Raw genomic sequence first — 11,681 nt, forward strand, 5'->3', positions numbered from 1 at the left:
CCTCTTGTCCTGGCACAATTCTTCTCTGATACTGTGAATCTTGGTGCACCAATGCTGGGCTGTGGGACCAGCCGTGAAGGTGAGCCCCAAGGTGGGCTCTTCACTCATCAAGGCGCCTTGGCCTCTGAGTTCTTTACTTGGGTGTCAACAAGGTTGGGGTGCATGCCTAGAACCTTGGTGGTCTGGGCATGGAGCTTGGGGGTGGAGACCATAGCCATCTAGCTTGGTGATCATGGCTGCTCTTTCTCTGTGCTCAGGTGGAACACCACGCCTTGCTGTCGACCTTGCAGCTGTTGTACACCGTGGGCTATTCCCTCTCCACTGTCGCCCTCCTCCTGGCTCTCACTCTCCTCCTGTTTCTTCGGTGAGTGGAACTCTGCGGGCGTGTGTTCAGGCGTATGTCCTGGAGCTTGCGCACTGGCTACCTCTAGAATGCAGTAGAAGAGTGGGCCGGGTGAGGGCCAGGCTCATCAGAGCTGGAAAGGGGTCTGAGGGAGTTCCTAATCCACCCATCCCTTTTCCAGAGGAAGGGGGATGAATATCAGAGGTGCACTGAGAGCCACGGAGTCACCCCAGTCACCAAGCCCAGTGAGAGCTGGAATCTGGGGTCCTAACTCAGCTTTTGCTTCCTTTGGGTTGGATAACCTCTGTGCCGGGCCCTGCTCCAAAGTCCCAATCACACCCATTGCTATCACAGCCCGTTCTCACCACAGCGCTGCCAGAGGCATTATTTTTACAGCAGAGATTAAGAAAGGTCCCCAAAGCAGATGAATGAGGGGTAGAGATGGGATTTCAGGCTCCAATTAGCTGTGTTTTCTGGTGCCCAGGCGCTGTCCTAAGCATGTTACATGCGCTGAATCATTTAAATCTCATCCTGATCCGAATCAAGCTTAGTTCTGATTCTAGGGGATTAGCGCTGTTATTACCCCATTTTGTAAGTGAGTTACTGAACTATGGGGAGATCGAGGAACTGGCCCAAGATTGCACAGCTGGTGAGCGATGGAGCCAGGACCACAACCAGGCAGTCCAGCGCCTCAGCATTTTCACTCCCTAATACCCTCTGTCAGAAGCCCAAGCCTCCGTGAATTTTATGAAATCACGTTTTTTAAAAATTCCCCGAGTGAGACATTTATAGAGCCACAGGGGAGCCCTCTCAGGCTCTCTCCATTCAGCCCTTTCGGGAACATCACTGAGCACATAACACGGCAGAAGGAGAGCTTGGCACGGAAGCAGGAGACCTGCATGGGGACCGTGGAGACCTGGATGCCAGCTCCAGAGCAGCTCCCCACCTGGGGCTCTCCACGCCCAGGTCTGGCCCTCCCTGACCCTTAACCTCAGGGTGGTCGCTGGCTCCTGGAGCAGGGTAATGACCTTCTGCTCCAGGGAGAGCAGTTCCCAAACAACAGGAGAATCGCACAGCCCGGGCCCACTGCTGCGGGTGACCACCTCCACTCACCTTCCCGAAGTCTCAGAACCGAGCCAGGAGAAAGGCGCTGCCCGGCGCCGCAGGGAGTAACTTCAGCAGAACCCGGGTCAACAGAGTGTCCGTTTTTCTCGGGCACTGAGTAGAGTAAGGCCCCGTCCCTGCCCTGGAGTAGTCCCCAGTCTAGTTAGGGAGAAGGACGCATACATGCTGAAGTGCAAGGACCTGCTTCAAATCTGCCTTCAAAATTAGAAAAGATGAATAGCTCTAAAGCAGTGGTTCTCAACCTTCTGTCCCTTTAAATACAGTTCCTCATGTTGTGACCCAACCATAAAATTATTTTCGTTGCTACCTCATAACTGTAATGTTGCTACTGTTATGAATCGTAATGTAAATATCTGATATGCAGGATGGTCTTAGGCGACCCCTGTGAAAAGGTCGTTCGACTGCCAAAGGGGTCGCGACCCACAGGTTGAGAACCGCTGCTCTAAAGCAAGGCATGCACCGCCCAGGGGCCCAGGCCGGGCTGTGAGAGCCGAGTGACACAGCTTTCATCAGCCAGGACAAGGCGGAGCTGCAGGAGGCTCCAGGTGGGCGAGGCAGGGCAAGGAGAGCTGACCATTTCTGGGCGCTTGTTCTGTGCCTAAGTGGGTGCCTGTGTGAGCACTTCTCACCCAGGAACTGCCTGAACCCTCCCGCAGCCCTGGGAGGCAAGCACTCTTGTTCTTTCAGGCCGCAGAGCCTGGGAGAGTCGTACGTTATAGCCTAGAGTTTCCGGGTTCAAATCTCAGCTCTACCACTTACTGCCCTGGGACTTTGGACAAGCGACTTAACCTTTCTGCCGTGATCTCCCCAGTAGTAAAACCAGGGCAATAATGGTACCTACTCCTTCAGAGGTTGGAAGGAGCAAGGGTACCCACAAGCACTCACTGTAAATGGCTTGGGACGTAGCGGCATATGTGGGCCATGTTATAAAGGTGTTAGCTATCATTATCCTCGCATCGCAGTTGAGGAAAATGAGTCGCAGAGCAGTAAGGTCACATATCCCAGCCAGCCCGCTCTGGAGCCTCCACCGAGCCCCCAACCTGTAGTGGATACACAGTGTTTCAGGCACAACCCGTTGGCCTGCACCGCCTTTCCTGAGGGAAGGAATGCGGTTTCCTCCCGCACAGAAAACTCCACTGCACCCGCAACTACATCCACATGAACCTGTTTGCTTCCTTCGTCCTGAAAGCCCTGGCCGTGCTGGGGAAGGACATCGTCTTCCACAACTCTTACTCCAGGAGGCCCGACACCGAGAGGGAGTGGGTGTCCTACATGTCCGAGGTATGTCCTCCACCGGGTGGGTCAGTGCTGGGTCAGAGGGCAGGGAGCTGGGCTGGAGAGGGAGGAGGGGGATAAAGGGGGCCGGAGGCTTTGTGGTCAGACGGGCATCACCTCTGAGAGTGGGGCAGGATAAAGAGAATCAGAAGCAGAAATTTCACTGTGGGGCTGCGAAATGTCTTCATCTGTACATAGAAGAAGAATTAAACCAGATCCATCTTTTTTATGATTACTATTTTGTTGTTGTTGTTGTTGTTAATCCTCACCCAAGGATATTTTCCATTGATTTTTAGAGAGAGTGGAAGGGAGAAGGAGAGACGGAAACATCAATGTGAGAGAGATGCATTGATAGGTTACCTCCTACACGCGCTCCCATCAGGGCAGGGGAACCTGCAACCAAAGTACATGGCCTTGACCAGAATTGAACCCGGGACTTTTCAGTCCGTGGGCCGACGCTCTATTCACTGAGTCAAACAGGCTAGGGCTACTTTTATTATTTTTATTAAAGCAGCAAAGCTTTTCCACATTGAAATCTGCATCTGTGGACATGGTTTTTCCTTTTTCCTGTTAATGACGAACGCAGTAGCCTGTCAAACTAACTGCATTCCTGGAATGAACCCAACTAGGTTCTGACACATCGTTCTTCCTTTTATATCGCTGGATCCCGATGGCTAATACTGTCTTTTGGGTTAGCATTTCTCACCTACATTCGTGAGTAATTTTCTTTTCTAGTAATGCCTTTGTTAAGCTTTTGGATAAAGTTTATGCTGACCTCTTAAATCGGACTTATTCCCTCTTTCTCTAGTATCTGGAAGAGTTGATTGAAGATGGGTATTATTTCTCCCTTAAATGTGTGATAGATTACACCAGTGAAGCCATGTGGGCCCAGAGTTTTGTTTATTGGGAGGCTTTTAATTATAAACTAATTATGTCTCATGTTTACATTTTCTATTTCTTCTGGTGTCACAAGGTAAAATTTATGTTTTTCTAGGAATTTGTCTACTTCATCTAATATTTTATTTTATTTATTTTTTTAAAATATAGTTTAAATATACAGGGAAGAGGGGAGAGGGATAGAGAGTTAGAAACATCGATCAGCTGCCTCCTGCACACTCCCCACTGGGGATGTGCCCGCAACCAAGGTACATGCCCTTGACCGGAATCGAACCCAGGACCCTTCAGTCCACAGGCCGACTCTCTATCCACTGAGCCAAACCGGTCAGGGCTACTTCATCTAATATTTTAAATTTATTGGCATAATATTGTCCATAGCTTCCTGAGGTCTTTAAAGGTCTATTGCGTCTGTAGTGGTGTTCCTTTCTTCTGTTCCTGATATTGATCACTTGTAGCTTCACTCTCTTCCTCTGCCCCCTTTCTTGTCTTTGCCTCAGTTTTATTAGATTTTCCAAAAACTGAACTTTTGGCATTGTTGATTCTCTTTATGTTATGTTCTCTATTTCATTAACTTCTGCTTCCATCTTTATTATTTTTCTATGTGTTTTCGTTAGGTTTATTTGCTGTTCTTTTTCTGACATAATATTTAAGGTAATTGATTTTCAGCTTTTTGCTTAAATTATTTAATTAATGCATTTAAGGCTACACGTTTCATTCTGGGTGTGGAATTAGCTGCATAGCACACATTTTGATATGCAATATTTTCCTTTCATTCAGTTCAGAAGGAAGTTCTAATCTCTGTTATCATTTCTCCTTTGAGTCATGAGTTATTTAGAAGTTCATGTCCTCATTTTCAATCATATGCAGATTTTTTTGGTTGTTGATGTCTAGCTTAATTGAACTGAGATCAGAGAATAAACCCTTGTTTCCTTTAGGGAAGTTGCTGATGAGATTCCTCTGTTTTTGTTTGTCTAAAAGTGTCTCAAGTGTCAAGGAAGAGGCTAGGCTTTGAAACCCACATGAAGCCCTCCTGCACATTTTGATATTGTGGTCACCTGTCTGAGAGGGAGAGAGGGGAGCCAGGAGGGAGGGGTTCTGCTCAGGGAGGCCCTTCTCCACCCTCCTGTGGCCCCGACCCTGGGGGAGCCCGGGCCCAGCTGTGGGCGCTCTGTCCTCTGCAGATTTCCACCTCCTGCCGCTCCGCCCAGGTTCTGCTGCACTATGTCGTGGGCGCCAACTACTCCTGGCTCCTGGTGGAAGGCCTGTACCTCCGCACGCTGCTGGAGCCCACGGCGCTCTCCGAAAGGCGGCTGTGGCCCACGTACCTGCTGGTGGGTTGGGGTGAGTGATGTGAACCCCCAGCCTCTTTTTCTGGGGACTCTTCAGATCATGGGGGCCCAGTAGAGCCTTTGGTCAGAGTTAGACACCCAACTGGAGTGTGCAAGCAATGCACACGCACACACAAACGTGCCGCAGACCCAACGCACACATGCAAACACTGGTAGAATCGTGACATCTCTCCTACCCTGTCCCCAGTCGAATGAAATGCCATAGACTGCACGGCGTATACGATGGACAATTACTTCTCACAGTTATGGGGGATGGGAAGCTTGGAATCAGGGTGCCAGCATGACTGAGTTCTGTGAGGGCCATCTTTCTGGCTTGCAGACAGCTATCTTCTTGCTGTCTTCACATGGTGGGGGGTGGGGGGAGCGAGAGAGAGCCTCTTCTTTCAAGGGCATTGATTCCCATCATGATGACACCCCTGCCTCCCCCCACCTCTTCCAAATTCAGTTACCTCCAAAGGTCTCATCTCTGAATATTATGTTATTACATTGGGGTTATGGCTTCAACATATTAATTTGGGGGCGGGGGGCAGGAGACATAAACCATAACACTAAGTCTTCAAGATGAGGTCTGGAACCCTTGTTGCCACAGCTTCTGGGGAATGTGAGGCTGCAGAATTCAGAGGAAATGACCTTGGCCTTCAGTTCAGAATATTTTGGATAACGTCTCTGAGTGGACTCCAAGCTGCTTTGTGACATGTGACAAGTCTGTCCTCTCTGCTTCCTGGTTTGCTGACCGTGAAGCAGTGGACGGGCTACATGCCATGCTAGGTCTATAGCCCTCGCAGCCCACCGTGCTATGATGTTTGGGCTTTTGTCAGATTCAACCAGCAGTGCTTGGCCCATCAGGCTGGGGCGGGGACAGGCAGGTTTGGCCAACCAGCAACTAACTACACTTGCCTGTTCTCTCCCCAGGCTTCCCACTGCTGTTTGTTGTGCCCTGGGGTATCGCCCGTGTGCAGCTGGAGAACACAGGGTAGGCAATTCATCTGTTTTCTCACTTCCATGAGCTAGTCATTCCCAAATATGCCCAAACACAAGGCTACACATCATTTTTCCCGAGACCATCTACCCCCTTCCATTTTGGCCATCTACAATATACCTAGTGGGGACTGGGTGGGGGTGATGGTGGAGGGATTGAGCAAAAAGAAAAATAAAGGGAAAAAACTCATGGACATGGACAACAGTGTGGTGGTTGCCAGGGGCTGAGGGGTAGGTAGAGGACAGTATAGAGGGGCTATATGGTGATGGATGGAGACTTGACTTGGGGTGGTGAATATACAGTACAGTGTACAGATGATGTGTTGTGTGCACCTGAAACCTGTATAATTTTGCTAACAGTATCACCCCAATAAATTCAATAAAAAGGAAAAAATTAAAAATAAAATATATCTAGGAATGTAGATAAAAATAATCAAAGATTTTCCTTATAGTTTATTAAGTCATGCCTGCAGATTAACACAAAATTAGCCAGAATAAATTAGAAAATAACACAAAAATTTGCTGCATACCTTATCCGTGACCTAGGTATATAAGCATACAGGTACAAGAATGGTTATTGCATCTTAATTCAAAGTGGGAGGAAAAAAGCAAAGAGGAAAGGGTGGGAGTGGTCAAAAGATTAAAAATTCTGGTTATAAATGAATAAGTCCTGGGATGTAATGTACAGCATGGCGACTGTAGTTAACATAACTTTATTGTATATTTGAATGTTGCTAACACAGCGAGTCTTAAAAGTTTTCATTATAAGAAAAAAAATTATAACCATGTGAGGTGATGGATGTTACATAGACTTATTGTGATGATCATCCTATATAATAAAAGCAAAATATGCTAAGTGTCCGACCGATCTGTCGACTGTTCGGTCGACCGCTGGACCAGTCGCTATGATGCACAAGGGGGCAGATGCTCTGACTGGTAGGTTAGCTTGCTGCTGGGGTTAGGCCCATTGGGGATTGGGCTAGAGGGCCGGACATACCCTGGAGCCCTCGCATGGTCCCTCCCCAGCTGGTCAACCTCCCACAGTCCCTCCCTGACTGGGCAGCCTCCATGGGCCCTGATTGGGACTGAGTGAGATGGATCTGATTGGCCTTGATCACCAGCCAGGCCAAGGGACCCCACCCGTGCATGAATTTGTGCACTAGGCCTCTAATTTCACTATATTTATATAGTAAATCATCACGTTGTACACCTGAAACTAATATAATGTTAATCTGGCAATTATATTTCAATTTAAAAAATAAAACAAAAAGCCCTAACCAAACAAAAAGACCCTGAACATTCATCAATACAGGAATTAATGAATAAATCGTGACCTACCTATATTGTGGAATATTATGAGACTACTGAGAAAACATGTTAATTCTATATCTTCTGACTTCTAGGGGCTGAATCTCAATAGCACATTGTTAAGGCTGTTGCTGAATAATGCTTATGATCCCATGTGATCCCATTTTTTTCTCCAAATAATCCACCATCAAAAAGTCCTTTATGTAATTAAGAATTTATATTTCCATGAATACAAGACAGGTGTAGGAGGATATACACCAAGCTTTAGCATCGAGGAGCACTTTAGTGGTTAGAAAAGTCAACACTACTGTACTTGTAGGAAGGAATGTGAGTCCTCTCTTCTTCTCTTCCACCCCTCAGGAGAAGATGGCTTGAAGGTAAGTCTTGAGTATGAGCATCCTTTTTCCAGAGGTCATGCAGCTTTTGCATTCAACCTTACCTCGATTTAAAGTCTTCTTCTACTGTCTGCTCTTTGCTGTAGATGCTGGGTAAACAACCGAAATAAAGCAATCTGGTGGATCATCCGAGGACCCATACTTCTTTGTATAGCAGTAAGGACCATCCCATCTACCCTTTTTCCCCGCTCTGAGCTCAGCAGCTGTGGAGGACCATGCCCCCTCCCCCACCACCAAATTCTCTGGCTCAGAAAGAGGCCCTGGGCCAGATCCCTTGAGAAGGAGATGCTGAGCTGTGAGTAGGATCTGCTGAATGAAAAGGAACAAGTTAGAAACTTCTCTGTGTTCTGGTTCAGGACCCAAGTTCAGGGTTGTATACAAGCCTCCTTCTCTCTGGGTCTTCAGACATGCTCTTGGTAACTATGGATTAAACGGTTGTGATGGGGATACAGGCGTATCAGGCGCGGGCCAGCCCAGGGATAGCCTTGGGTTTTAACACCACTAGTAGGAGGGAGGGGACACCCGGGAAGCTTCTTTTAAGGGAGGAAAACATAGAATCAAGATTGACCCAAAGCTGTGATGGGCGAGAGAGTCAGGAGATGCTGCTTCTGTGAGACCCTGAGGAGGAAGAGCCTTTATTCCATGTGGCCCAGGATTTGGGGGCTGGGCAAGGAATGCTTGGCCCAGAGTCCTAAAGCTTTCTTAGGTAGAGAGAGAGAGAGAGAGAGAGAGAGAGAATATGTAGATAAATAGATAAATAGACAGACAGATACCAGATGGAAGCCATCCTTTTGAGGACCTAGCCTTAGAAGACACATGGTATCACTTCCACCATATTTTTTTCTTTAGATGCAAATAACAAAACCTAGCTCACACTCCAGAGGGAAGGGGGACCTTAGGCTCAGCCTCTTGATGGAAGAGGCGTCAAAAATTTTGTAAACACATTTTAAAATTTCTACCAAGGCTGATAACGAAGAGCTGACTTTTCCTAGTTCATGCAGTTGTGGGAAGTAGTCCAGATAGCGGAGAACATGTACTTTCCAGTGAATTCTGGGGCAGCAACAGGATCTCAAAATCAGACACCGAGAGTGCTGGAGTTCCTTCCAGAAGGGAGGCTGTGGCCGTTGTTTTTAAGTGCAGGGAGGTTTGTAATCAGATAAATCTAGATTTAGTTACTGACTCAGTCACTTACTAGCTGTGCCACCTTGGAAATTGCACTTGTCTCCTCTGTGCCTCTGTTTGCTCATTGTATCGTGTCATAAAAATAGCGTGGCTTCCTCAGAGGGTTATTGTGAGGATTCAATAAAATAGTGTTTGGACAGTTAGCCAATGCCTAGCACGGTAAGTGCTCAATAAACATTAGTTAATGATGATAATGTACGTGTCCTTCTGCCTTTCTCGGACGACTGTAGTGGTGGGCATTCCTGAGGCAGAAGAATAAACTAAATGACTTTTCAGGACCCTTCCCAGGCTTTCGGTGGAGGTGGCCTTAGGGAGAGTGGGGTTTACTGCAAGCTCTTTCTACCTGACCGCTGACTGCCAAGTTGCCCCCAGTTTACCTGGACAGGGATCTGATGGCCAGGCCCAGGGTGACCTCGATATTCATAGCCACATGGACTCCATCACTTACTCTTGTCTGCTTTTTTCCAAGGTCAACTTCTTCATCTTCCTGAAAATTCTCAAGCTTCTCATTTCTAAGCTCAAAGCCCATCAAATGTGCTTCAAAGATTATAGATACAGGTGAGTAGCCTGAGGTCCGTATCCAGTAGTCTAAGACTGTTTTGATGCCTCTGGCTGTTCTGGCCAATGTCTGGGTGTGTGTGGGAGGGAATGAGTTACATTAGTATGTTTATCTCCTCAGGCAAGGGTGTCAGGGAGAACCCCTCTGAGAAAGGAGTCGTGGGATCATGTAGGGCTTTTGCCAATGGTGAGGACTTTCTGGCCCCAGGAAAATGAAGTAAGTGGTGAGTTGTCAAGGGCACACACACGCCCCCAGTAGGAAACTGTTGAGATGCTCCTAAGAATGGCTGGTTTACAGGGAAAGGGAAGAGCCACGTGAAGGGAAGTTAGTCACCTGTTTTTGGGAGGGATTTGAGGTCACAGAATAAAAGACATATTCATAACTCAGAAGAGAATAGTTGGGTATTTTTGAAACCTTGGGATATAAGACCACAAACATTTGAAGTCCCAGGAAATGCATTCAGCACACGGTCACTCTTCCTTTGTGACTTGCCTTTGCTGTGTCCCATCTTCTGCTTTCCACCGTGACAGTAGTCCCAGTTCACAGCAAGTCGGGTCACAGGTCCTGAGATCTGCATTGCTGGAGATACAAATGAATGAATAAATGAAGGAACAAATAAATGAATAAGTGGCATAACAAGATCTCTCCTTCCTTTTCCAGTTACTCTTTACTGTCCATGAGACTTGTCCACTTCAGCAGGGCTCTTGCGAAAGGACTATGTTTTGTTGTTGTTTTTTTAAGTATATTTTATTGATTTTTTACAGAGAGGAAGGGAGAGGGATAGAGAGTTAGAAATATCAATGAGAGAGAAACATCGATCAGTTGCCTCCTGCACACCCCCTATTGGGGTTGTGCCCGAAACCAAGGTACATGCCCTTGACCAGAATCGAACTTGGGACCTTTCAGTCCATAGGCCGATGCTCTATCCACTGAGCAAAACCAGTTAGGGCAAAAGGACTGTTTTAAACTCAAAAAAGTAGCTCTCAGAGTAGGGATTCTAGTCCACATGGTAGGACAGAGGCGGGGGTGTGGGTGGGGATGGCTATAGCTCTGTTTCCCACTCACCTAAGGTCAAAATGGGGCCTGACCCAGGTGTGCGGGAAGGTAGTTTTTCCATTTACCTGACAAACATTTAACGAATGCCTCCAGTGTGTCTGAAACTGTGCTGGGAACAAAAGGTAAAGGCGACGTGGACCCTGACAGCGGGGAGCTCACACTCACTTGCCAAGGACTGGGACGTTGGTGTGGAACTCGAGTCAGCAGGGCTGATGCTGGCCATGACCTCAGACTCACCGACTGACCTTGGGCAAGTCACTTGGCCTTTCTGGGCCTGTTTTCTGGTGTGTAAAGTGAGAGTCCGCACCAGGTCCACCTCCCCCTCGTTATGAGTTTAAGGGAGGCCATAGACACAGGTGTCCCAGTCTAATCAGATATGGTGAGTGGTATTTGCCCAGGACTCAAACCCCGAATCCTACCCACCTCCAGGAGGTCAGAAGAATAAACACACGTGGTTCAGGACTGGGAAAATATACACTGTAGTTGGCCCAACTCTTTTGCAAACACCCCAGCCCTGGGCCACTTGGGCTGGCCTGGACCACACAGGCCTCCCTGTCCTTGGCGCCTCTGATCGAGCCTCCAAGTGGCTGACAGTTGCTTTGGCTCTTTTCCCAAGGCCCAGCCTCTCTCGCCACTCTCTGAGCGGGGAGGCCCCAGGCCAAGAGCAGAGCTGCTCTAGTCTCCCCTGTGTGGGTCCATTCAGGGGGAGCCGTTCTCTCACGAACACCCTGGAAACCCCACAGAGGACAGCATTCCCGAAGACTTTCCACCAAGGCTGAGCGCCTAAACCCTGTCACTTTGTGCCCCCAAAGCCCACCATGTACCACTTGGTCTCCATGCTCCAGGCCCAGAGCAGTTCTTCTAATAGTTTTCCATCTAATAGCTAAGCATCTCCTGACACTCGGCCGAAAACACAGGCTGGTGAGCCTCCACGGAGTGTTCTGACTCAGGGAGTGAGGGGTGGAGTCCACCGTTGGGCTTTTCACAGTCGACTTCTCCAGGAGATTCTGATACACAGGCAGAGGGGGGACTACCGGATCAGATGCTCTAGAGCAGTAGTTCTCAACCTTCCTAACGCCACGACCCTTTATCTTTATTTTTTTAAAAATATATTTTATTGATTTTTTTACAGAGAGGAAGGGAGAGAGATAGAGAGTTAGAAACATCGATGAGAGAGAAACGTCGATCAGCTGCCTCCTGCACACCCCCTACTG

At 48.0% G+C, this 11,681-nt stretch overlaps 1 protein-coding gene across 1 annotated transcript in view; it reads left to right on the forward strand.

Annotated features, from left to right (window-relative positions):
• The window catches only part of GLP2R (glucagon-like peptide 2 receptor), a 46,335-nt gene that overhangs the window by 16,303 nt on the left and 18,351 nt on the right, over positions 1 to 11,681 (forward strand). The window contains exons 5-10 of the mRNA XM_014549816.1: positions 258 to 364; positions 2,596 to 2,749; positions 4,822 to 4,981; positions 5,902 to 5,962; positions 7,757 to 7,826; positions 9,322 to 9,410. Coding sequence (XP_014405302.1) covers positions 258 to 364; positions 2,596 to 2,749; positions 4,822 to 4,981; positions 5,902 to 5,962; positions 7,757 to 7,826; positions 9,322 to 9,410 — 641 coding nt within the window. The remainder of the gene's footprint in view (positions 1 to 257; positions 365 to 2,595; positions 2,750 to 4,821; positions 4,982 to 5,901; positions 5,963 to 7,756; positions 7,827 to 9,321; positions 9,411 to 11,681) is intronic.

This window comes from Myotis brandtii, unplaced genomic scaffold (genome assembly GCF_000412655.1).
Source record: "Myotis brandtii unplaced genomic scaffold, ASM41265v1 scaffold573, whole genome shotgun sequence".
Taxonomy (NCBI): Eukaryota; Metazoa; Chordata; class Mammalia; order Chiroptera; family Vespertilionidae; genus Myotis; species Myotis brandtii.